The sequence below is a fragment of the Trachypithecus francoisi genome, unplaced genomic scaffold (genome assembly GCF_009764315.1).
Source record: "Trachypithecus francoisi isolate TF-2019V2 unplaced genomic scaffold, Tfra_2.0 Lachesis_group3, whole genome shotgun sequence".
In the NCBI taxonomy this organism is placed as follows: Eukaryota; Metazoa; Chordata; class Mammalia; order Primates; family Cercopithecidae; genus Trachypithecus; species Trachypithecus francoisi.
The window spans coordinates 45,031,711-45,058,580 of NW_022681468.1; the positions used below are offsets into that span (position 1 = coordinate 45,031,711).

At 40.0% G+C, this 26,870-nt stretch overlaps 1 protein-coding gene across 2 annotated transcripts; it reads left to right on the forward strand.

Moving 5' to 3' along the window:
• The first annotated feature begins 3,031 nt into the window (after positions 1-3,031).
• On the forward strand, positions 3,032-24,023 carry DHRS7 (dehydrogenase/reductase 7). Of its 2 annotated transcripts, XM_033187849.1 has the most exons (7): positions 3,032-3,668; positions 12,992-13,144; positions 15,175-15,281; positions 16,047-16,286; positions 18,595-18,717; positions 19,217-19,432; positions 23,787-24,023. In XM_033187849.1, the coding sequence occupies exons 1-7, from the start codon at positions 3,536-3,538 to the stop codon at positions 23,832-23,834; spliced, it is 1,020 nt and encodes a 339-aa protein (XP_033043740.1). In that variant the 5' UTR covers positions 3,032-3,535; the 3' UTR covers positions 23,835-24,023. The 2 variants fall into 2 exon arrangements, with proteins under 2 accessions (XP_033043740.1, XP_033043741.1); XM_033187850.1 differs by lacking the exon at positions 12,992-13,144.
• The last annotated feature ends 2,847 nt before the right edge of the window (positions 24,024-26,870 follow it).

Consider the following 26,870-nt stretch of genomic DNA (forward strand, 5'->3'; position numbering starts at 1 on the left):
TGCCAAGATGGAACAGATGTGTACCCTGTACCCCATTCGCCCTACTAGTAATTTTACATAATTTTAAAACAATAACAGAACTAGAGGATTGGTATTGGCAAAATCCACAGACCTCATTCAAATTTCACCAGCTTTGCATGTACTCATGTGTGTACGAGTGTTTGAAGTTCTAGATTTGAATAACCACCACCACTACTAAATCATATACCAAGATATATAAAGGGAAGTTTGAAACGCGGCATTTAAGAGAGAGAGAGAGTGAGAGCCATAAACTGCTTATGTTTAAGAGTCTCAGGATACTGTGGAAATTGGCTAATCTAAACAAACAATCGATGTACTGATATGGCGAACTGCTTGTGGTGAATAGTGGAGTGAGATATTCCTATTGAGGGATCCCATGAGATAAGAAAATAACTTATATTTTCTTATAAATAAGACTCTAGGTTAGACCTTGTCTGCCTGAAGAATATCAGAAAACTAGATAATGACCTGAATGCTTGTACCTGGGGTATAGCCAGCCAGATGTAAGCCGGAGCGTGTGGAGGGAGGCAGCTAATAGATTGCAGAGCTCCTCTCCACTGTGGCCAGCCAGGTTGCAGGATTTCTGAGTAAGGGTGCTGTGAGTTTTTGGGGCAGGACAATTCTTTGTTGGGTATGTCTTTACATAGTGCCCAGACCTTTAGCATTCTGATGGCACCCTGGGTAGCTGGCACTATGGCAACTGTTCATCCAACACATTTCCAAAAGCATCTAAGGGATGTGAAAATACCCTCAATCAAAAACCACAAACCCCTTCTTGTTCTTGAGGAAAAATATTCCCTCCCTAGACTTCCTCGGTTCCTGTTTCCACTCACAGCTTCCACTCACTTTTTCTTTTTCCCCCGCCCAGGGACTGCCGATCTTGGAGGATATGGATTTTTAAAGTTATTTTTGTGTAATTCTTTTGTTATGGAAGGCGACAATTGCTTACGCACAGCTGCCTTCATCTTAGCTGACCTGAATGGGCCTTAGCTGCCATGAATGGGCCTGAGCCCAGACCATCAAAAGCGGCCATTACTAAAAGGAGGGAAGGCGGGGTAGCATTCTATTACATCTGCAATTAAAAATGAAGATTACCTGTTATAGAAAGACTTTGGGATCCCTTGGCTGGGACTTTATTCAAAGCATTTTAATAATACTCAGAGAAGACTGACATATTTAATTGCTAGCAACTCTCATTTTAACCTTGACTTTCAGAACTTCAAGGAGGTTTTAAAAAATTGAATTTTAATTTTAATTTTTGTGGGTACATAGCAGGTGTATATATTTATGGAGTACGTGAGATACTTTGATACAGGTATACAACGTGTAATAATCACTCATGATAAATGGGGTATCCATCCCCTCAAGCATTTATCCTTTGTGTTACAAGCAATCCAATTTCACTCTTCTGGTTATTTTAAAACATACAACTAAATTATTATTGACTATAGGCACCCCAATGCGCTATCAAATACTAGGTCTTATTCGTTCTTTCTAACTATAATTGTACCCATTAACCATCTCCACTTCCCCCCAACCCTCTCACTACTCTTCTCAGCCTCTGGTAACTCTCCTTCTACTGTCTCTGAAGGAGGTTTAAATTTCAAGGAAAGGAGAATTCAATCAATGTGGACTAATTGTTTCTCATGTCAACACTAAGCTATGTATTGCAGACTCTTCAAAAGGAGCATCAGATTTGCTACTCTATTTCAAGGATTCTAAAGTTCTGTTGCAACAGTAATATATTAACCCCGAAAATAATTAAAAAACAATTTCAGACATAGTTCAGAAGTAATTGTGGAAAGAGGTGAGATTAGGGTAGAGATGACTGTGAGTCCAGATAACTCCAAAAAGCTTTTTTGAGAAGGATGAGGGTGGGGAGGTTTATAATAGGATTAAAAAAAAGAGAAGGAAGAGCTGTTTAAGGAAATTTTATTACTGCAAGTAACATTCTTCAAAACATTTGAAGAAAAACAAAAGTTTGGCACACAAGACTGGAAAAAGAAAACAACATTGGGGAAGGAAGTCGCTGCTTCTTTTATTTCCATGACTGTTTTAAAGTCATATTTAGTTTCAGCCAAGGAACAGCCTTTGACATCAGAGCATACAAGGTATTCTAGGAAATAAAGAGGATGAAAGTTCTACTGCATCAACGTCCAGAACTTTCTCCATTTGGTCACAGGTCGTTCTCATACATGGCCTAGTATCTATGCACTCTAATGGGTCCCTCTGAGGCTTGTGAATGGAAAGCCCTCTTGCTTTCAAATGCTTGAAAACAAGAAAGATGCTACTGTTAATGCCTTAAACACATGTAGGTATTTCGTGGGAAGTAATGAAATGTTTTGAAGCTCATTCAAACGGAAATTAATCAAGAACAGTAGTTTACTCTTTTGTGTGTTAGAGTAGGCAAGACTTTGGTGTTTTCGTTACGTTCTCTGTTTTTATTTGCTGTTTATATTAGGATGTGAATCATGGCTTGGGTAAGGGGAGGATCTGGTACCAAGCTAGGCTTTGGTTGCCAAACAGACACTTTAGCTGAGAGTAAGTTTGTGTGTGGTCAGAATCAGGTTGTAAGGTACCAACACAGCACATGGCTTCAGTCTTTTTTTCTCTAATTGTAAAAGGTCCTTGTCCCCATGGAGGGACCATTGCCTTGACTTGTGGGGTCTTGAGTGATAGCCACACTCTTTTTTTTTTTTTTGAGACAGAGTCTCCCTCTGTCGCCCAGGCTGGAGTGCAGTGGCGCGATCTCCACTCCCTGCAAGCTCCGCCTCCTGGGTTCACGCCATTCTCCTGCCTCAGCCTCCCGTGTAGCTGGGACTACAGGCGCCCGCCACCGCACCCCGCTAATTTTTTTTTGTATTTTTAGTAGAGACAGGGTTTCACCATGTTAGCCAGGGTGATCTTGATCTCCTGACCTCGTGATCCGCCCGTCTCGGCCTCCCAAAGTGCTGGGATTACAGGCATGAGCCACCGCGCCCGGCCAGCCACACTCTTCAGCACTCTCTCGACCTCATGAAAAGATACTGAAACTTGAAAAGGGGATGTTCTTTCTGAATAGGAATGGAGAAGAGGGGCTAAGCAAGAATGATTCTTTGTCTCCTGGCTGTTGCTAGTTTTCCTGTACAGAGAGGAAATAATGTAGTATATAATATGTAGCTTATATTTGAATCAGCTTTTTAAAAAATACTGGAATTTTATTTGTTTATTTTTGGTAGAGACAGGGTTTCCCCATGTTGCCCAGGCTGGTCTCGGAAACCTGAATTCAAGCAATCTGCCTGCCCCGCTGGGTGTGGCGCAAGAGGGCGCGGGCCGCCCCAGGGAGGCGAGTGCGGCCGCGAGTGCCGAGCCCCGGGCGCCCGAGCGGCTCCTCCTCCCGGCCTGCTCCCTGGGCAGAGCCGGGGCGGTGCCGCTCTGGGCTGGCTGAAAGGGTGGCGCTGCGATCCCGCAGGGCAGCGACGCGACTCTGGTGCGGGCTGTCTTCTTCCCCCGGAGCTGGGCGTGCGCGGCCGCGATGAACTGGGAGCTGCTGCTCTGGCTGCTGGCGCTGTGCGGGTTGCTCCTGCTCGTGGTGCAGCTGCTGCGCTTCCTGCGGGCTGACGGCGACCTGACGCTACTATGGGCCGAGTGGCAGGGACGACGCCCAGGTGAGGAACTGCCAAAGCCTCTCCCGACTGGGAGGCCGGGCTCGGAGCTGCCGAGGCGTGTCCGGGTCTCCAGGGGTTCCGCGGTGATCCTGGGTCCTTTGCGGGTTGCATGGAGCTTCCCGAAGGCCTGGCTGCGCCTTACGCGGGGCTGCGGGTTGGGGAGAAAGACGCGAGGACTGAAAAGCCCCTTTGTCTTCTGTCCTGGTCGGAAGATGGCACGGACTTGCCATTCAGGCTAGGAAACCTGTCCAGGGAGTGCCAAACTCTAAGAGGGCACTGGAGTCGGCGGGGTCCCTGAGGACTTTGACATCTTACTCAAGACTCAAGGGATTCTAGTGTTGTCTCAGAGGACGATACTCTGAGAAACAGTGAGTGTCCCCCTGCGTTTGTAAGGGAACCTCCTTTGTAAGTACTGGAAGCCCCGTCATTCTACTGCCTGGAGTTGTCTAGCCTCCACTTCTCACTCCTGCTGTTTTGAAATAAAATCTGAGATAATCCGAAGTCACTCACCTACCTATTTGTTGGGATGAAAGTTGAACACTAGAAAGAATTGAAATGGCAGTTGGCTGGAGTGAGATCATTGTTGGCATACTGCCTATCTCACTTTATCTGTGTCTTGCTTCATATTTGACATTGTGTTTGCTTGCTATATGTAGGCTCTGTGCTCAGCGCTTTACACCCATAACCTTTAACGTTTACAACTCTTACAAGGTAGGCATTATTAGTCTTATTTTCCAGATAGGGAAACTGATGTTCAGAGAAATTAAATGACCTACCAAAAGCTAGGCTTTGGATCCTTAAGGACTTGGGGAAGTGGGGTTTCCCTGGACCAAGTTTCTGGTATAAAAATAGTCAAAGCATGTTACAAAATTTGCTTGGAAAAGATAGTAGCTCAAAAGATAGACTATGTTGTGGGGGCACTATGGGTTGGGCGTTGAGGGGGGTGATATTTATCCCAAGGTGAGAATTGGTTCTTGTGGACCAAAAAAAAAAAAAAAAAAAATTCTGGTAATAGAGTGGTTTGTGCCCCTCCAAAGCTTAACCCTACCCGAGAAAATGTTATTCCTTAGTATTTCGTTTTTCTGGTTGTGTTTTCTTGGGTATAGCATGTGCAGCACTGACATTGAGTTCACGAAAAATACACAACATAGACGTGACAGCAGTGCTAAGAAACTATGGCAAGTGATTGGGCTTTCTCCTTTTAAAGCCGGAATCCCAAATACTGCACAACTTCATTAACCAAGGGCTTTCTCTTGATTGATTGTTCCATCCCAGTGGGGGAATATGTGTGCCTATTGGCTGCCATTGGCTGCCTTGCAGACATTGTTTGTGTTTGATCCTTAGTGCTTTTGTGTTCACTTGGACTTGAAGAATTAAATGAAAATAGATTATATTTTATAATTTAATCCTACAAAAAATATTCAACCCATCAAATTATGTCAAGTGCTAAAAAGGAAAATTATTGACAACATCTGAATGAATATCTCTAAGCTACTAAAAGTTATTTTCTTATATTAAGGAAAAGTTAAAAGTTAAGATCATTGACAACTTTAAGAAATTCATTTAATATTTTCGGTTATCTTTTGCTGGAAAAGAACAGTTTGAAGGATTTTAAATTTAATTACATTGTTATTATTATGTAGTTATATAATTTGCAAATTTGCACATGTAGTTTGATAAATTGCTATTTATTTAAGTAAATAAGTTACATAAAAGTTATTTAGCAAAAATCTGGCGTGGAGGCATGTACCTGCAATCCCAACTACTCTGGAGGCTAAGGTGGGAGGGTCATTTGAGTCCAGGAGTTCAAGACCAGCCTGGGCAGCATAGTGAGACACTGTCTCGAAAACCATAAAAATGTTTTTCAGCAAATATAGTTATAAAGTTAGGTGTTAATAACTTTTAAATTTTAATTTAACGTTTAACTTAATCTTAAAATTTAGTCATATGCTTATTAACCAAGGAGTAAGCTTTTTTTCTTTTTCTTTTTTTTTGAGACACAGTCTTGCTCTGTTGGCCAGGCTGGAGTGTAGTGGTGTGATCTTGGCTCACTGCAACCTCTATCTCCTGAGTTCAAGTGATTACCCTGCTTCAGCCTCCCTAGTAGCTGAGATTACAGGTACATACCACCACGTCTGGCTAAGTTTTGTATTTTTTTTAGTAGAGCTGGGTTTTCGCCATGTTGGCCAGGCTGGTCTGAAACTCCTGACCTCAGGTGATCCACCCCATTCGGCCTCCCAAAGTGTTGGGAACACAGGCATTAGCCACCATGCCTGGCAGAAGTAAACTTTACAGAACTCCTTTTATGTATAAAGCACAGATATATGTACAGTACATAAATGATATATAGTATATCTGTGGAATTAACATTTCACAGGAGAGTTTTAGGAAAAAAAAAAAGTCTAAAAAGATTCCTGGTGGAGGTAGGGAGTGAGAAAGAAGAAAAGATTAAAGGAAAATTGAAATAGACTCAGATTCCCAAAACAGCTCAGACTGGAGAGATGAGCAGACTCTATCAAGATGGAAAAAGAAAAAAAAAAATTATCCTTCTTGACTTCTCTGTAGGTTTATTATTTTTTGTCCCTTAAAAAAATAGCACACTTACGTAATACAAAAGTAAAAAATACAAAAGGATATATAGTAAAAAGTAAAGAGCTTTCTCTGACCCTTGTGCCCCAGCTACCTAGTATGCCTCTTTGGAGGCAGCCACCATTTCCTGCCTCTGCTGTATCAGTCTAGAGAAATTCTGTGCATTTCCAAGCATATATCTCGCATGGTGATATACATATATATTTGTGATAGAGAGACAAGGTCTTGCTTTGTCACCCAACCTGAAGTGAGGTGGCATGATCATAGCTCACTGCAGCCTCAAACTCCTGGGATCAGGCAGTCCTCCCACCTCAGCTTCCCCAGTAGCTAGGACTACAGGTACAAACCACCACACCTGGATATTTTTAAATTTCTGTAGAAACAGGCTCTCACTGTGTTCCAGGCTGGTCTTGAACTCCTGGCCTCAAGTGATCCTTCTGCCTTGGCCTCTCAAAGTGCTAGGATAACAGATGTGAGCCATCAAGCCCAGCCACACATGGCGAAATTTAAGGGTGACTAATTTTAGACATTAAAATGGTCCAGAAAAATCCATGGCAGAAGTCTAGAGGAGGAAAAATGTCAGCAGCAGCACATGTGAGCAAAACTCAAGTTTTGTTAATGGTAACCTCAATAGGAGTCAACTGTGAAGTGGCTGCCAGAAAAGATTAGGCAACCTTGGGTTGCATTTGTAGACTTCAGTGTCTGAAGCAACAGCTGCAAACAACAGATGTCTCCTGACTAGCTGTTTGTATGTGCCAGCCTCTGTGCTGGGCACTGGGGACACTGCAGTGACTGAATCAGCCACAGTCCAGGCCCTCATAGACCCTACCTTCTGGGGGACAAGGGAAGTGATTTTTGTCATCTCATCCTGCTCTGCACTGTCCAGACCCTACCGAATCATGTGTCCTGCCCTAGCCAGTACCCTTTAATAAACAGGAACATTGACCAACTAGAATTGGTGCAGGTGGGCGTAAGCAGAAGAGCGAGGAAACCTGATACCATGTCATGCAAGGGGAGGTGGAGAAATTGGATAGGTTTATTTAGCCTTAGAGGAGTAAAAGATGAAAGGACTTAGGGAAGACATAATGGCTGTCTTCCCTAACAACTGTGAGGGATTGTTATTTGGAAGACAGATTTGATTTCTTTTCTTTTCTTCCCTAAACAGCTTTTTGTAAAACAAGACAGCAGAATTGCCACACAATTTAAGTGTCTGTGTAGGTCACAAAAGAGATGCAAAATGTTTGCAGTATGATTAGTATGTATTCATATAGTGAGTCATTCTTACACCTATACGTAAGATACTTCCATAAATTAAAAGTAGCCCAGCTCTAATAACCATAAGCTATATTAGTGGATCCCTTTTCCTAATATAACATTTTAGTATTACTTCTGATATTGATTCCCTTAACAAATGGAGTCTACAAACTGAATTTTTAAAAATTGTTAAAGGTGACTAAAACTCTGTAAACGGAGTCGTTCAGTTTACAGAAAATTCTGGGAGAACAAGCAGGATAAAACTGAGCAAGATTTTCAATAAATGTGCATCTGAAACTCTCCCATTTTTCACAATTCTGATACTAATACATTCTTAAGGAATTTTGCAAAAGTTAATCTGCTGAGGAGAAATAAACCTTAAGACCAAACTCTTTGTAACTGTTCTCTTCTAGATGTGGTCTATTAAGATTAGTCAAAGTTGGCCAGGTGTGGTGGCTCACGCCTGTAATCCCAGCACTTTGGGAGGCTGAGGTGGGCAAATCGCTAGAGCTCACAAGTTCGAGACCAGCCTGGGCAACATGGCAAAACCCCATATCTACAAAAAAATACACACAAAAAAATTAGCCGGGCGTGATGGTGCATGCCTGTAGTCCCAGCTACTTGGGAGGCTGAGGTGGGACGTTGGCTTGAGCCTGAGCTGTGGAGGTTGCGGGGAGCCAAGATCATGCCACTGCACTCCAGCTTGGGTGACAGAGCCAGACCTTGTCCTCTCCCCACCTCCCCCCCACGCCCCCAATCCCCGCCAAAAAAAAGCTTAGTTGAGCTTAATCTACTCTCATATATTTCCCAAAAGATCTACTCTGTGCCAGAGATAACACAAATCTGGAGTGAAAATATTTGGAGTTGGTTACTAGTATTTTACCAAGTACTTTTCTACCCTATTTCTATTTTCCCTTAAGCTTTTCTATTTTAAACACATATGACCATAATTTATATCTTTTCAGATACCAAGTAGGTATTTTGTAAAGAAAAGATTTTTTTTTTTTTTTTTTTAAGATAGAGTCTTGCTTTGTTGCCCAGGCTGGAGTGCAGTGGCACTATCTCGGCTCACTGCAACCTCCACCTCCTAGAGGTTCAAGCAATTCTCCCTGCCTCAGCCTCCCAAGTAGCTGGGATTATAGGCGCCCACGACCATGCCCAGCTAATTTTTGTATTTTTAGTAGAGACAGGGTTTTGCCATGTTGGCCAGGCTGGTCTTGAACTCCTGACCTCAGGTGATCCTCCTGCCTCGGCCTCCCAATGTGCTGGGATTACAGGCGTGAGCCACTGCACCCGGCCAAAAAGAAGTTTTTGACAACAAAAAATTATCTTCCCAGATGGACAATTCAGTTTCAATGAAAAATCTTCATTTTTATAGCCTCTTTTTGTTTTCAGTAAAGAGAAACTAGCAATTCTATCTTAGTATTAAATATCACAAATGAGAAGCCCTAGCTGAGAAAATGTCTTCATTTGGTTAAGTTTCAACAGTTAAAGTTCAGGTTACTCTCAGAGATGATTAAGTATTAAAATTGCTTTTACAAATGTGAAAACAATTTTTCCCTAGGGGAGGGGAGATAGGAAGGAAGAAGCCAGTGGAGAAGGGGCCCAAGAAGGTGGATAGGGTAAATGAAGCTGTACAGTCAGTACCTGATTTGGGTCACTTTTTCACAGCGTGATGGTAATTTTCTTGTATATCTTACTAAGCCTGTAATAAAAGACAGGGCTAAACCCACAAATCAGAGCAAATTTTATAAAATATTCATCTTTAAGTTTCATAAATGTGTGCTATTCTAAATCACGTCTCCAATACATCTGCACATTCCCATAGACTAACATAATACATAAACTTATGGAAGTCTCCTGTTATGCTATGAATGTTGTCTACATCTGACATTAGCTTTATAAATATTCAATGAAACCACAAACAAAGGTACTATCACTTTTGAAATCTGTCCAATATATAAAGAAAGATCAGCCACAATTCCATAAAACAGAAGGGCTTCAATTCTATATTTTTTTTGCTTTTTGTGTCAGTTGTTTGAAAAACACTAGAAGCTGACATGAAATTGTCTGTGTATTGTCCAAGAACTTGGTTTTCTGATGTTAGCTTGAGATTTTCTTCCATAACTGCATCTCCTCTGACAGAGAGATCTTCAAGTGTATGTTGGAGTTCCAACACTTGATTAATAAGCTGTGTTTTTTCCTCCAGTTCCAAATGATTTTCAGCATCAACTGCATCCATGTCAATATTCGTCATCTTGGGTAACAAACTTCTGGGCCTTGGATATAAAATCCTTGATGAATGTTTGAGGCGCTGGGAGAGGGAGGGATGGGGAGGATGCCTCAGGCCGGACACTTGGACCCACTGACACCAGAAGTTTGACTTCTTCTTTGTCAAACCACAAGGCAGGATTACTGCACACTGCTACCAGTTGATAGCATTTACAAGCTTATCACATCAGTATAAAATAGATCCCTTGAATGATTAGATTTCCCCAAAAAGGAGCTGAAACTTCAGAGATAATTAGCTTCCTCATCCTCTGAGGGAATTAGAGATGGGTCAAGGGCTTGAGAAGAGAATTCTCAAACTGGAGTGGGAGTTGCACTGTCACTTTCCTTTCAACTCTAAGAATCTACTTTCAGGGGCTCTTAAAGGGAGACCATTATGTATACCAGATTCTGTGGAATCGGGAAACAAATGGTGCTAAATAAAAAAGTTTCTTTAGGGTGGGAGGAAGAGGCCAGAACTGTGACTGTATCAAAGGTTTACACCATCAGCTTTAAATATTTGCTTAGTGATGTAAACATCAAGAAGTCTTTGTTAGCTTGAGGCTAGTTAGTAAATCCTGTGTTTCTAAAACAAATAATATTTACTTTAGAGTCTGATGATTGCAGAACTTGGGAACAACAAGTAGTCAATGAATGAATAAATGATTATCTGAATAGATGTTATATTGTTCTTGATAAAATCCTATAGGAAGGTTGCCCAATTGTGCCTTTTACGAAAGCACATTATATGACAGGAAAGCACTGTAGCCCAGACATAGTATGTGGGATGTTTCCATCCTTTGTTGAGACTTTTTTTTTTTTTTTTTGAGACAGAGTCTCACTCTGTCACCCGTGCTGGAGTGCAGTGGAGCAATCTTGGCTCACTGCAACATCTGCCTCCCAGGTTCAAGTGATTCTCGCACCTCAGCCTCCTGAGTAGTTGGGATTACAGGGATGCGTCACCACACCTGGCTAATTTTTGTTTTTTTTGTCGAGAACAGGTTTCATCATGTTGGCCAGGCTGGTCTCGAACTCCTGGCCTCAAGTGGTCTGCCTGCCTTGGCCTCCAGGCAAGTGCTGGGATTACAGTTGTGAGCCAACGTACCTGGCCTTACTTGAGATATTTACATGAAATCTTTTTCCTAAGGACAAGTGGTATTTTCCTGAATGTCTAAGAAACAGCTGGGTTTTAAATTATTGATCATATTTAAATGTATATCATGAAACAGTGGACAGTGTGGGCTTTGGAGCTAGATATACCTGGGCTTATATCCCGGCTTTGCCAGGATTCTTGGGTGTTTATTTATTCAGTAGTTATTTATGGAGCCTTTTCAATATTCCAGTCCTTGCTAGGCACTGAGGCCACACCAATGAACAAGGAAGACAAGGTCCTATCCTTAATGGAATCTACTGACTAGTGGGGACAAATTAATCTCTGTAAACCTCAGTTACCTATTCTGTAAAACTGAGATAATAATACTTTTTCATACAGTTCTGGTGAGGCTTTTAATAGATAATGTGTTAAGTACATAGGAAGTAATGTAAAAATGTTAAGCCATTAGAATTTGTAACCCCGTTTCCCTGGCTGGAGAAGTTAGGAGACATAGGTTATTAAGCGACTGTTCTGTGTTTTGCTGTAATGAAGTCCATCTATTAAAAAACTTGAGCAATAATTATAATTGATGTTTATTAAACACTGAGTATGTACTGGATATATTCTGCCCTGAGTGCTTTCTATGTTTTAACTCATTTCTCAACAATCACGTGAAGGATGTGTTCTTATTCATTACATTTTCAGTTGTGGAAAATTAAGGCACCGAGTTCTTACCTGGGAACATTTCAGTGCTGTGTGTGTTGGAGCTGGCGTTTGAACCCTGGCAGTCCCCAGGGATGGTACTGTTAACATCACAGTTAGGATTTAGAGCTGTTTAAAACACTACAATCATTTCCTGATTTTAACTTTTCTGATCTAAAATCAGAAATGTGATGTTAAGTGATACCTTGTTTAATATTTTTGATAACATCTATTTTATTAAATAAGGCACACAGGAACTTTGCATAACAGTGACTTTACGAGTTCAGAGAGACAGTGAATATCATCTCCTGCAGTGCTAACAAGTTTTTCATTGGAGAAAAGAATAAACCATTTGTCATTGCTTTAGTACTGCAACATTTTTAGTTGTTAAGAGGAACATAATTGGAGAAGCAGAGTACAATATTTCATCTTTCTGTAATATGCATTTGTTCTTGGGTGAATTACTATATTTTCCTAAGATGAAAGCTCAGGCATCTGGGGAGCATTTTTACAAAATGACCTTGAGCTGATAGGCGTCAGGCATGATTGGCAAATGGGGAAAATATTACTTTTTTTTTTTTTTTAGATGGAGTCTAGCTCTGTTGCCCGGCTGGAGTGCAGTGGCCGGATCTCAGCTCACTGCAAGCTCCGCCTCCCAGGTTTATGCCATTCTCCAGCCTCAGTCTCCCGAGTAGCTGGGACTACAGGCGCCCGCCACCTCGCCCGGCTCATTTTTTGTATTTTTTAGTAGAGATGGGGTTTCACCGTGTTAGCCAGGATGGTCTCGATCTCCTGACCTCATGATCTGCCTCTCTTGGCCTCCCAAAGTGCTGGGATTACAGGTTTGAGCCACCGCGCCCGGCCAGAAAAGATTACTTTAAAAATCTAGGATGTTTCCATCAACAGCACAGAACTTGGTATATTTAGATTCTTCATCAACCTCCATTGCAAAGTATTAGAATAATGTAATTAAAAACTGGATGGGACCTTCAGCCATCATCTAATCTGAATGCCTCATTTAATGGCTAAGGAAAGTGAGTCCAGGCAGTGATTTCCTATTTAGTTAGCCTGTTTATCTTATCTATCATATTTATCTTATCTGTTTGTCATAAATAGAGCCTTGGGGTGAAACCATGGGGTTACAAGGCTTACCTTGAAGTAAAGTCTGGAAAAGTCATGAAGGTTCTGTAGTCTAGGAATACTATGTTGATAACTGTTATTAGTATGATTTGTATTAATGCTTTTTTTTTAGTTAATTTAGTTCTTAGACTATTTCAAATTTTAAGCTCCATACATCATGCTTTCATATTTAGTGGTATTGTTGAAGGCTTTCTTTTTCTTTTCTTTTTTCTAATCTTTGATTTTCTATTGTAATTCATTGCTTATTTTCTTCCTTCCATTGTCATTCCTTCCATAGAATGGGAGCTGACTGATATGGTGGTGTGGGTGACTGGAGCCTCGAGTGGAATTGGTGAGGAGCTGGCTTACCAGTTGTCTAAACTAGGAGTTTCTCTTGTGCTGTCAGCCAGAAGAGTGCATGAGCTGGAAAGGGTGAAAAGAAGATGTCTAGGTAAGCAGATCTGAAATAGCAGTGGTGCTTCCTAGAAATAAATCAGAATCCAAACTCAAATACAGTTTTGGGACTTTTAGAGAGGAGTGAGATTTCCCCCAGGCTCCAAATGCTCTAAGTGCTTCATCTCAGATCCTCTCCTTTTTGTCTTAATTGGCTGCCCTTGCCTTTTCTTCTTTTCTGCCACCTTTCTATGCTTTTTTTGCACTGACTCTTGGCATTAGGGAATGACCAACAATTGTATCAAATGCTGGTGGATTTTTAGTGACCAAGTGACTTAGATTTTTGTCTTAGAGAAAAAACAATTGGGTTCTTATCCATGACATACATGTATCTGATCATAGAAATTAGGAAGAATCCTCATTCATTTTATTAACATGAATGATATTATTGTATCAGATATTAAAATCATATGGGATAAGACTTTTATTATATAGGATAAAAGAACAGGAATGGAATTAGGTTTAAAAAATACAACTTGAGGTAATACTTTCTTGTTCACATAAAGGGCAACAGTGTTAATATTTTTGTTTTGAGTTTTGGTGTAGTTATGTTCACTTTTTTCTTTTTGAGATGGAGTCTCACTTTGTTGCCCAGGCTGGAGTACAATGGTGTGATCTTGGCTCATTGCAACTTCCGCCTCGTGGGTTCAAGTGTTTCTTGTGTCTCAGCCTCCTAAGTAGCTGGGACCACAGACGTGCACCACCACACCCAACTAATTTTTGTATTTTTAGTGGAGACGGGGTTTTGCCATGTTGGCCATGCTTGTCTCGACTTCCTGACCTCAGGTGATCTGCCTGCCTCGGCCTCCCAAAATGCTGGGATTACAGGTGTGAGCCACCGCACCCAGCCATTATGTTCACATTGAAAGCAACCTCAAGTTATTATTTTTAATGGAACATTTATTAATAGTACCTAAGTTATTTTTTTCATAGAACAGGAAAGTTATTATTTTTCATGGAACATTTATTAATAGTACCTAAACTGAGATAATTTTGAATTTTCCAACAGACCATTTTTTGGGCCATCTCTCTACCTGTCATTCTTTTAAATACTTAACTTTGCTGATCGAGCTAATCACCCACAAATGAGTGAGTTGCCACGGTAGTGCTCAGCAGGGCCATGGGCCTCTTTCATGATACTTCTTTCAAAGGCCTCTTGTGTTTTTGCACTGGGCCACTTCTTTTGGTAGTTGTTCGTCTGCTGCTGTGACTTGCAAGTCCTGTACTGGTGGAGTAGATGAACCAGGTCAGCATTTCTTACCTGGCACAAGGCTGTTTCCTTTTATCTTGCAGATCTGTAGTGCCCACTTTTTCATTTAATACAGTTGATGTTTCACAATTAACTCCTTTGCCCATGAAGTCTTTTTACTTCTTATATTTTCTATACTTGCTTGTTTTTCTTACTGATGTTACTTGTATTTCAAGGTTAGAGTCTAGGAAAATCAGTTTCAGTTGTTCTTTTGATGAACAGAAAGAGCCAATCACAACTCAGCAGCACGTTTCTTGGATGGGACTTTCAGGCATGTGTCCTTTTCCCTGTTTACTTCCAGGAATCCTTAGCCTCTGGAGAGAAGCTTCTATGTGTCGTTTGACTGTAGGACTCTAAGCTTCTTACTGATTTTAAGCACAAATAGCTGTTTTGGGTGTAGAAGAGCAACTCATCTTTGTGAGCCTATCACAAAACAAAGGTACCTCTGTACTTCTAAAGAAATTGCTCCAAAATTTTTGCTCTTTTCTAGTTTGCAGTTTGTAGTATAATCTTGATTTCTGCCAGAAATCAAGTTGTAAAGTTAGACTGCATATTCAAGTTGCCATTCTACTTCCTGTGAGGCCAGCCAGCATTTTGTCTAGTAAGACATTATCATTTAACCACTAGTCCTCTTCCTGACCACCGAGAGGAACTTTCACAGGGCCACCCGGAAATGAGTTTGTTGCCAACTCCTGTTGCAGGGTGGATGTTAGTGGGAGTAGCAAGGAGCTTGATTGAACTATGGCATGACTTCCACACAAATTTTTGTCTTTATTTAGAGAATGGCAATTTAAAAGAAAAAGATATACTTGTTTTGCCCCTTGACCTGACCGACACTGGTTCCCATGAAGCGGCTACCGAAGCTGTTCTCCAGGAGTTTGGTAGAGTAAGTAGCATCTTATATTGATAGTCTTGCTTTGAAGTAACTGCAGAAGAGATTCCCATCCGTGGTGCTGTCATACAAAGGGCTTTAGGCAAGTGGGGTCCATGCAGTGAGATCAGGCCCATGAGTTGGGCCCCTTAATCTCTGAGTCTTTGGCGTTATGGAATTAGTACTTTTCATGTCTTAACAAGTACACATTCCTCCATGTAGAACAAAAGAAGCTAAAAATTCACAGCTGCTTTTATTTATTTTTTTTGAGACAAAGTCTTGCTCTGTCGCCCAGGCTGGACTGCAGTGGTGTGATATTGACTCACTGCAATCTCCTCCTCCCGGGTTTAAGTGATTCTCCTACCTCAGCCTCCTGAGTAGCTGGGATTGCAGGCGTGCGCCATCACGCCCAGCTAATTTTGGTATTTTTTAGTAGAGGCAGGGTTTCCCCATGTTGGTCAGGCTGGTCTTAAACTCCTGACCTCATGATCCACCCTCCTTGGCCTCCCTAAGTGCAGGGATTACAGGCTACTGCGCCTGGCTGGCTGCTTTTATTGATTTTTATGACAATTATTAACTTTCATAAAAGGTCACCTAAAATGGGAATTTGATTCCACAGGTAAATTCGGGGTTTTATCTTTTTAATTTCTGACTTCTGGAAATATACCATTGTTCCATTGATTCTTCAAGTTAACAATATAACCAACCATCTGTAGGAATTCCATCAGTCTATCCACAGGACATCCCCCAAACACCCCTTTTCTGATTTTATTTAACTAGATCGACATTCTGGTCAACAATGGTGGAATATCCCAGCGTTCTTTGTGCGTGGATACCAGCTTGGATGTCTACAGAAAGCTAATAGAGCTTAACTACTTAGGGACGGTGTCCTTGACAAAATGTGTTCTGCCTCACATGATCGAGAGGAAGCAAGGAAAGATTGTCACTGTGAATAGCATCCTGGGTATCATATCTGCACCTCTTTCCACTGGATACTGTGCTAGCAAGCATGCTCTCCGGGTAAGGCTGCTCAAACTCAACTCTGATAGAACTGACTTAAATGTGTATGTGGGAGATAAGGCCATCACTGTGTGAGGTCCTTGGAACTGGAAGCGATGTGGGGAGACAGAGAGACCCAAGGAGACCTTTGGTAGAGGACACCCCCAGTAGATGCTAAAAAAGACTTGATCCACACATGCCTCTAACTTGTTGAACAAATAAATATGTATCAAGCACTGCATTGTGCCATGCAGTACAACAGACCCTGGGGATATAAAGATAGTAAGATGGGGTCTCTGCCCTGAAAATGTGTATCATCTAGTTAACACGTCAGTCTTCACCTTGTCCTTATTCCTACCACATCTTCGTGGAAAATTGGGGGTCCACTTCTCCTTTCTTCTACATACACTTCAGGATGTACTTTTTCCTCCCCATTTCTGTGACTTCTTTTCTTTGCCCCTTGTAGTTGGTGTGTGTTTTGCCTGGTCTAATTATATACGCATGTCAGAAATAGGTACTTCCCACAGGATGATTATTCCTGGTCTCATATCCTTACTGGGAAAAATTTTGACTGTTCTCTGGTTTCATTGGAAGAAGAAAATCTAGTCAAGGCAGAGGCAAGGAGAAAAGCTTGATTTGGATTGCATAAGTTATAAGGTATAAATATTAGAAATGGATGAATTTTTAATGATGGCTTAAGACTGGATATAAAGAAATTATAAGGCCAATAGGAAAAGAATGATTAAAGAAGACACAAAATTTATATTTAATGCTGTTGAAGTCAGTTTAAGTAGAATGTTTCACTGTTGGAATAATGAGATGCAATAGCTACATGGTCATCATGGTTTCATGCAAATTTGAAGCTTTGATTCTTTAGGACATCTTTTTTTCTGCTGCAAAGTGCAGACAACTGCAGACAGTGATGAAGCAGAATGCTACACTGATGATTTCCTCATATTTAGTAACAGGCATCAGTCACTTCCTGGAGAGCAGTTGGGCAAGCCTCAGGCAGGCAGATGGGGGAGGGCGGCCACCCATCTGTTTGGCACCATATATCTCATAAGATATGCTGGCTGCTTTCAGTAAACACAGATGAGCTGTCTGGCCTGCCCTGCAAGACTCATTATTTTATTACTGGATTTGATCCTATGATAAAATGTGGCAGGTTGAGATTGTAGTTACCAGGAAACTCTTTTTGAAGAGCACATTTCCTTCTCAGATTCTCAGTAAGCTACAGAATTAACTTGTTTATCATTGAAAAGTTTACACACAATACTAGATGTGATTTCAAACAAGGAGAGGTTTTAGTGTTTGATGTATGGCTTGCTTGGTATCCTCTCTCCTCTTTCGCTACAGAGAGGCAGAAGGTTAAAGTTATGGGAATTTTCCATTAATTTACCAAGGTTTTTTTTTTTTTTTTTAGTTCATCTCTGAGTCAGGCACTGTATTGGTCTCTGATCATAAACCCTCATAGCCCCTCCGTTTGTTGGGGTCAGCATTCAGGGCTGATAGTTGTTTAACATTTTTGGATCATATACAGATGTACTGTGGGTTAGCTGTTTAGGCTTTTCAATAGATAAACCCAGCCTTATAACAATGTAATCTTGGAACATTTCCTAATTTAGGAAGAGATGAGAGGCAGTAGATTTCTGTTTACTCCCCATTGGTTTAGAAATGGTCAGTATCTTTTAAGTCTAGAAGGTCTAGTCTGTTTTACACAAGTCATTCAGTAGGCAATCATATTACATTTTTAATTAGCCATGTACCCTCTTATTACCCCAAAAGATAAATGTTTGCTGAAATGAATTAATTCTGTTAAAATAGCAATATACATGGGAAAAGTGGAAATCATTCTTTGTGATAGTTTCTGCGAAGTACTAATCCCATCTTCCGCACCTTTGTCCCAAACATTTGCACTTTAGACTACTTTGGGGAATAAATAGAAACCTGACCTAAGTGATTCTCAGTGGAGGACATACACCCCTTTTGGAGTGGGGAGAGGAGGACTGGTATGAAGAGGGTGTATCAGAATCTTCAGGGATAGTTTCTTTACCTATCCAGTGCATGCCTACCATAAAAATCATTGATGGCAAGACCCATCACTATCAAAGGGGGTGAACCATTTATACCTGGAAAGAGCTGAGAATGTCTGTTCTAGATTGCCTCCAGTCTACAGTTAAAAGTGCCTAATAAGCTTGCATGATCACACTCCCTGTTCTTTACTCACACATTTTAGAACATATTTTGATAAATCATGAGATACATGTCTGTATTTATTTGCCTTCTTCTCCTCCTTTTCTTTTTTTTTTTTTTTTTTTTTGCCTGTTAGGGTTTTTTTAATGGCCTTCGAACAGAACTTGCCGCATACCCAGGTATAATAGTTTCTAACATTTGCCCAGGACCTGTGCAATCAAATATTGTGGAGAATTCCCTAGCTGGAGAAGTCACAAAGGTAAAAATTTCTGGTTGGGAATAATTTGAAAGTTTACTAGTTACATATTGGCATTATATATTAGTGTTGTATCACTGTGTATCAGAGTTTTTGTCTTAGAACTGCTTTTGTGTGAATTATTCACAAAACAACTTCTGCCATTATGAAAATTGTTTATGGAATTTCATTTGCTAAATGCATTGTCTTAATAGTTTGATTTTTATTACAAAAGTAGTAATTGTCTTTAAGCACATTAGGGTGATGCAATTCTAATTAAAAGCAAAGAATCTTCACCTTTTAGTTAGCCTGAGTTGAATTATCTAGTAAGCATATGGTTTCTGTTAGGCTTTTTGAAATATTACAAATAGTTTATGAACTCCCATTAGTACTTATGGAGACTCCTAAGGGGCATAAAGCTCCACTAAAGGAACCACTCAACTAGATGGCATTTGAGTCCTTTCCAGCTTAAAGTTCTGTGAAACTGCTTGGATAAATTCACTTAATTTTTAAATTTTCTTAGACTATAGGCAATAATGGAGACCAGTCTCACAAGATGACAACCAGTCGTTGTGTGCGGCTGATGTTAATCAGCATGGCCAATGATTTGAAAGAAGTTTGGATCTCACAACAACCTTTCTTGTTAGTAACATATTTGTGGCAATACATGCCAACCTGGGCCTGGTGGATAACCAGCAAGATGGGGAAGAAAAGGATTGAGAACTTTAAGAGTGGTGTGGTAAGACCAATTTCTAAGTTTCTTACTAATATGTATCAATCTTGCAGGAAGGTAGAGAATTTTCCAGTGTTTAAAAAACTTTCTGGCTGGGTACAGTGGCTCATGTCTGTAATCCCAGCACTTTGGGAGGCCAAGGCAGATCACTTGAGGCCAGGAGTTCAAGACCAGCCTGGCCAACATAGCAAAACCCCGTCTCTACTAAAAATACAAAAAGTAGCCGGGCGTGGTGGTGCACGCCTGTAATGCCAGCTACTCGGGAGGCTGAGGCATGAGAATTGCTTGAACCCGGGAGGCAGAGGTTGCAGTGAGCCAGGATGGTGCCACTGCATTCCAGCCCGGGTGATAGAGTGAGACTCTGTTTCAAAAACAAAAAACCTTTCTAACCTTCCACCAGTCTCATGATATAAAGAAAAATAAATAAAAAATATTTTATTCCTATGCTTATCTTTTGGTTTAGTATAAATTACTAGTCTTGGAGACAGAAGGTTTTTTACAAGGTAAAATCAAATCAAAGATTGCCATTTTTTTCTTCTGTACATACTGTTTGACCAGTGTGTGTGTCAAAATGTTCTTTCCTTACTGTTTCTCCCCACCAACTCCTACCGAACCTACCAGTCTCAAATCCCATGTCACCTCCTTGGAATGGTACCTGGCCTTCCCTCCCACTTCTCCCCAGGACCAGGTGCACCTCAGCCCCTGTGCTTTCCTGTCAAAGCACTTACTGCGTTGTTAAAACAGATGCATGCGCTTTTACCTCATTCCTGAAGTACTCAGCACATCTAAGATGTGCCTATTCCCCTGTCTAAGGAAATATGCTGATGATCATTCTTTCAGCACTCATTCTTTATAGCAATTAGTTGGGGAATACTATTAACCATTTCTGAGAAATTGTGACCCTCAAAAGAATTTAATTTATAGACAGTACAGGAAATGTAATGAAGTAAACAAAAAATTGTAGATGATTATGCAGCAAAATATTATTGCTGAGGATGGTTTTTATTGTTAGCCTTTGATATACTTTGTTACCACCTTCTTTTAGAAATGAATCAATAGGGTTTGATAGATAAAAAAAGAATTATAAAATGGGATCATACTATACATACCTACAAATATTTAAGTAATCCACTAATTGTTAGACATTTAATTTATTCCGACTCTTTGCAGGACAGTGAAAATGAATTGGGGTAAAAAGTTACAAACACAACAAAATGCTTAAGAGACATAAAAGGTTATCAGACTGGGTCATGACACACTAAAATGTCCAGAGTGTGAACAATCACAAAGGAGCTTTTCATTTTCTACCAAGTAGTAATGTGGAACAGTTTGCTTTGGGCCAAATCGCTTACGAGTGTTTTGGTATTCTTGGGACTTGGTAGTGTGGGTAGAAGCTCTAAAGGTAAAGCTTCATCAAAGATTAAACCTGAGTTTTAAACATGGAGGACAGCTGATGCAGTAGCTTTGTGCCCAGTGATGGAAAGAGTTGAGAGGGACAGGCCACTTTACTACAGAGGAAGCACAGTCTCCTGGCAAAGAGCATGCAGCCCGGTGCTAGGCTACCTGGGTTCAAATCCCAGTTGTGCCCCACGTCCTTAAAGCAGGTTACTTCTCTATCACTCAGTCTCCCCATCTATCAATATAAGATGGAGATTAGTGATAACAGTGCCCAGTCACAGGATCGTATGGGAATTACATGAATTTAATATATGAAAAGCACTTAAAACACAACTTGGAGTGTTCTAAGTGTTAGCTATTGTGCTTTTTTTCCCCCTTCTCATCTTGAGTTAGATATAGCAGGATATTCAACTTCCTTAATGATCAAAGATTTTCATTATAATTGACACATAAAATTATATATATTTAAGGTATACATTGTGATGATCTAATACACTGTAAAATGATTACCACGATCAAACTAATTAACACATCTGTCACCCACAGTTACCTTTTTTTTTGTTATGGTGAGAACACTTAAAATCTACTTTTTTAGCAAATTTCAAATATGCAATACAGTATTATTAACTATAGTCACCATGCTGTATATTAGATCCTTAGAATTTATAAGTTATAATAACATAAGTTATTTATCTTATAACTGAAAATTTCTAATATTTTTTTCTTTGAGATAGGGTCTCGCCCAGTTGCCCAGGCTGGAGTCTGCAGTGGCGTGATCATGGCTCACTGCAATCTCCACCTCCCAGGCTCAAGCAATCCTTCCACCCTAGCCTCCTGAGTAGCTGAGGCTACAGGCGCACACCACCATGCCTGGCTAGGTTTTGTAGTTTTGGTAGAGATGGGTTTTTGCCATGTTGCCCAGGCTAGTCTTGAACTCCTGGGCTCAGGCAATCCACCTGCCTTGGCCTCCCAAAGTGTTGGGATCATAGGTGTGAGTCACTGTGCCTGGCCAAAATATATACCTTTTGACCAAGATCTCCCCATTTCCCCCATCTTCTGGCTCCTGGCAACCATCATTCTACTCTGCCTTTCAGTATGACTTTTTAGATTCCACATAAGTGAAATCACATAGTACTTGTTTTTCTGTATCTTGCTTCTCTCACTTAGCATTAATGTCCATTAATTATCCATGTTTTCACAAATGCCAGGAGTTCCATCGTTTTATGGCTGAAAAATATTCCATTGTGGAACAGTATTCCATAAACACACACACACACACACACACACACCACACACACACACACCCATTTTCTTTATCCATTCATTCACTAATGGACACTTGGGTTGTTTCCATATCTTGGCTATTATAAGTAATGCTAAAATGAACATGGGAGTGTAGATATCACTTCAAGGTTTCACTTCCTTTAGATTTATATCCATAAGTGGAATTGCTGGATCAGATGGTAATTCTATTTTCAATTTTTTGAGGAATTTCCATATTTTCCATAATGTGTGTACTGGTTCACATTCTCAATTTAAGTAATAGGGCAGATAAAGAATATATTATAGAAGTGATTTTTTCAGAGAGGAAAGAGGGACCAGGGACTAGAGAATTTCAGTCCCACTGTAATAGTATTTCCAGAAATGTCCATATGAAGGGTATTTTGTTTTGTTTAGAGAACATCTAACTGTAAAATATAAACATCATTTAGCAAATCTCACATTTTTTTTACACCTAGGCTTTTCTAAAAAAAAATGACAGCCTTTTTCTTCCTACCACCATCTTTGAAATATTGCTTATTATATAGTCTTACTACTTTGTTGCTCTTTATTATGATAAGCTGGGCATTCTGTCATCCCCCAAAGCAAATTGTAGGACATAACACCTCATTCTTTATAGTCTGTATACTCTTCCTCGCTCCCATTATTTTATATTTTACATATATGTGTATATATATATTTTCTTATAGATGCTTTCTAAGAAAATGCTAGTATAACTTATTTCAAGCTAATAGTACTTGTTGTTAACTAGAATTTGCTTCTTTAAGAACATTATGTTTGGAACTTTGTTTTTATGAATCTTTATTATTTTTAGGGATCAAGAACAGTGGCTACACTGACTTTTGTATTATCATTATTATTATTTTGTCTTTCTTAGTGTAAAGTTTTGGAAGTGGTAAATGCATATCTTCCCAAAAGAAACATCACATCTTGGGGATTATCAAGTTGCCTTGTTTTATTCCTTAAGCAATATACAAAAAGTTCACAATTTTTTTTCATTTTTCTTTTTTTTGAGACAGAGTTTCCCTCTTGTTGGCCAGGCTGGAGTGCAATGGTGCCGTCTCAGCTCACTGCAACCTCTGCTTCCCGGGTTCAAGCAATTCTCCTGCCTCAGCCTCCTGAGTAGCTGGGATTACAGGCACACACCACCACACCCAGCTGATTTTTTATTTTTAGTAGAGATGGGGTTTCACCATGTTGTCCAGGCTGGTCTCGAACTCCTGACCTCAGGTGATCCGCCCACCCTGGCCTCCCAAGGTGCTGGGATTACAAGCTGAGCCACAGTGCCTGCCCAGCTACAAATAATTTTAAAGAATTATCTCCCATATATTTCAATTCTACATAATCTGACTTATTGTTTTTATTTATTAGGGCAAGGCAGTGTAGGTATGATATGCTGATCCATAAAAGTCATTATAGAGAATTTAGCATTACAGTCCAATGCTATTTATGCCTCCTCTAAACCAGAGATGATGCTAAACTCATTAGAGGTACTTTTGTGTGCATCTAAAATTTTGGCTACGATTTTTAAATTCTAATTTAAGCGGTTTCTCAAATTTTGTGAAGAGTCTTAATAGTGAACCATAATGATACAGCTCCTCAAAACAGAAGGACTTAAAATGTTAAAAACTTGGGTAAATAGTAGTAAGTACTGATTCATGTTTCTGTCCCTCTTTTACAGGATGCAGACTCTTCTTATTTTAAAATCTTTAAGACAAAACGTGACTGAAAAGAGCTCCTGTATTTTTCAAGCCACTGGAGGGAGAAATGGAAAACATGAAAACAGCAATCTTCTTATGCTTCTGAATAATCAAAGACGAATTTGTGATTTTACTTTTTAATAGATGATTTTGTTTTCAACATGTAATGAAATAAAAAATAAATAATTTAAAAGATTGCCATGAATCTTGCAAAAAAAGGTATTAACTCATACTATATTCTTGGATAAAATAACCTTTTAAAATACTTTAGCACATATGCTTAAAATCGAAGTTAACAGATTTGTCTTAGTCCGTTTGTGCTGCTGTAACAAAATACCACAGATTTGGTAATTTATAAACAATAGAAAAATCTGTTTCTCGTGGCTCTTGAGGCTGGGAATTCCAAGACTAACGCATCAGCAGAATTAGTGTCTGGTGAAGGCTGATCTCTGCTTCCAAGATGGCACCTCATTGCTGCATCCTCCACAGTGAAGGAATGCGTGTCCTCACATGGTGGAAGGGACAGAAGGGAAAGAGGGCAAAAATGCGTTTAAAAATCATTTAATCCCATTCATTACTCAGTCACCTCTTAAAGGCCACATCCTTTTATACTGTTGCCTTGGGGATTAAGTTTCAACATGAATTTTGGAGGGGACAAAAACATCCAAACCATAGCAACATAAATGTATAGAATATTTCACACAAAGCAGAGTGCTGGGTAATGAGCAGATACAAAGAAGTATTTGAAATGACCTTACCTCCAGGATGCTTATATTCTTAGAAAAGTTGACAGGTAGAGATGGCTGTAATTTGAAGCAGTAGGTAGGATTCATTGCACCTATTATTTAACACACTTTGTATGTCTTCTGCTGTACTGGGAGTGCTTAGTATTAGTTAATTAACTCATTCCTCATAACGGCACACTAAGATAGATGGTATTATCTACCTTTATAGATGAAGAAAGAGCAACAAGGCTTTACTTTTCCAAGGTCAAGGTCACAAAGCTAGTAAGGGGTAAAGCCATGATTAGATTCAGCTCAGGAAGATTCCACTGGCAACTTCTTACTTCTATAATTAGTTTTACTTTAATGTTTCACACCTTACAGCAGAAAACATGCACAGGCACTAACAGAAAATCAGCAGGAGTAACAGGTAAAGAAAAACATGGTCCTTATCTACAAGCAGTTCACAACTGAGCTGCAGCCAAAGTGACATACATAAAATAACTAGAATTATTATTGTTGGGCAAGTTGGAAGCCACCCAAGTGGCTGTCCTTGGAAAAAGGGGAAGACGACATGTGGTAGAGGTACACCATGAGGTATAGCTGGTAGAAGCAATGGAATAAATGCATACATAACAACATGGATATGTACTAGAGGCATAGTAAGGAGTGAAGAAATAGAGAAGCAACGCTAACACAATACTGTTCACATACACAAATGTGCATAGAAGATAGTGCTCATTTTGCAAGAAAACATACAACCTAATTAGATACATATTTAGGTATTGTAATGGTTACTTAGGATGGGGAGGAAATGGGGGGTGCACTATGGGGACAAAATATAATAAAGAGAGGACTCTTGCGTGACCAGTGATGAAAATTGGAATAACAACATTATTTATTGAATACAAAACACCAGTTATAAAAATGAAGATTGGAATAATTCTAGAATGCCACAAAATAACATATGTCATGTGGCCTGGTACAGACTATAAGCATAATAGTTCAGAAAAGGGAGATTTGCAGATAGAAGAGTGTGGAAGCTCTTTCTGATGAAGGTGTCACTTGCACTGGGCCTTGAAAGAAAGGAATTTAGATAGATGAAGAGAAGCTTCAGGAAGCCAGGTTCCAGGTCAGTTTTGTTTTATTCATCACTGAATCTCTGGTGCCTACCTAGCATTGTGCCTGCCGATGTCTGTTCAACTACTCCAGCCAATGCATGGTAGAAGAGGTATATATAAATTAAAATCTTTAAAGATTCATATGTATGGATTTTTTTTTTTTGGAGATGCAGTCGTACTCTGTTGCCCAGGCTGGAGTACAGTGGCACCATCTCAGCTCACTGCAATATCTGCCTCCCGAGTTCAAGCGATTCTCCTGCCTCAACCTCCCAAGTAGCTGGGGCTGCAGGTGTGCACCATCATGCCCAGTTAAGTTTTGTATTTTTAGTAGAGATGGAGTTTCACCGTGTTGGCCAGGCTGGTCTCAAACTCCTGATCTCAAATGATCCACCTGCCCTGGCCTCCCAAAGTGCCACCACTCCTGGCCTGTGTATGGTATTTTTCTATGGCATGTAATTTTCTGTACACATCCTCTTTCCTTCTTAGGCCTTTTTGTCAACAGCCCAAGATGGAAAAGGCAGCTTTGTATCAAGGTTTGTCAAAGACAGTCAAGAGCTATGAAAGCCAAATGTTCACATTTAACTTTTTTGAAAGTATTTATTATTCACCATCAATGTATTTCTTAATCATTATCCTGAGTGGTCTTTTTAAGTAGGAAGAAAATGGTGTGTTCATTAGTCCAAAGCTGAAACACAATTGGGGTTGTGTAAGGTGACAGTAGGTGAGTTGGTAAAAGAGTTAGCAGAAGTGACAGCTTTAGTCTGCTCAACTACTGGATTCACCAGTAAGCCACATGAGACCTCAGTCACAATCAGTAATTCAAAGGCAGATTTAAATATAAATATCCTGTTATTTCTGACACCTTTACTGAGGTATAATTGATGTATGATAAATGCCACATATTTAAAGTGTACAGTTTGGTAAGTTTTGTCATATGGCTACACTTGGGAACCATAACCACAATCAAGAGAGTAAACACATGTATCAGCCCCAGAAGTTTCCCTTTGCCCTTTTGTAATCATTTCCCCTCACCCACCCCATTCCAGGCAACCAATGATGTGCTTGCATTATTATGGATTAGTTTGCATTTTCTAGTTTTACATAAATGTAATTACACACTTTGCACACATAAACTGCTGGCGGGAATGTCAAATGGTACAATTAATTTGAAAAAGACTCTCAGCAGTTCCTTAAACATTTAAATATACACTTATCATACGAT

Bases quoted from the DNA above. Each gene is read 5' to 3' on its own strand.
- DHRS7 (XM_033187849.1), top strand. From the start codon at position 3,536: ATGAACTGGGAGCTGCTGCTCTGGCTGCTGGCGCTGTGCGGGTTGCTC. The intron at 3,669-12,991 runs GTGAGGAACTGC...TTCCTTCCATAG, and splicing joins GTGGCAGGGACGACGCCCAG to AATGGGAGCTGACTGATATG. The intron at 18,718-19,216 runs GTAAAAATTTCT...AAATTTTCTTAG, and splicing joins TAGCTGGAGAAGTCACAAAG to ACTATAGGCAATAATGGAGA.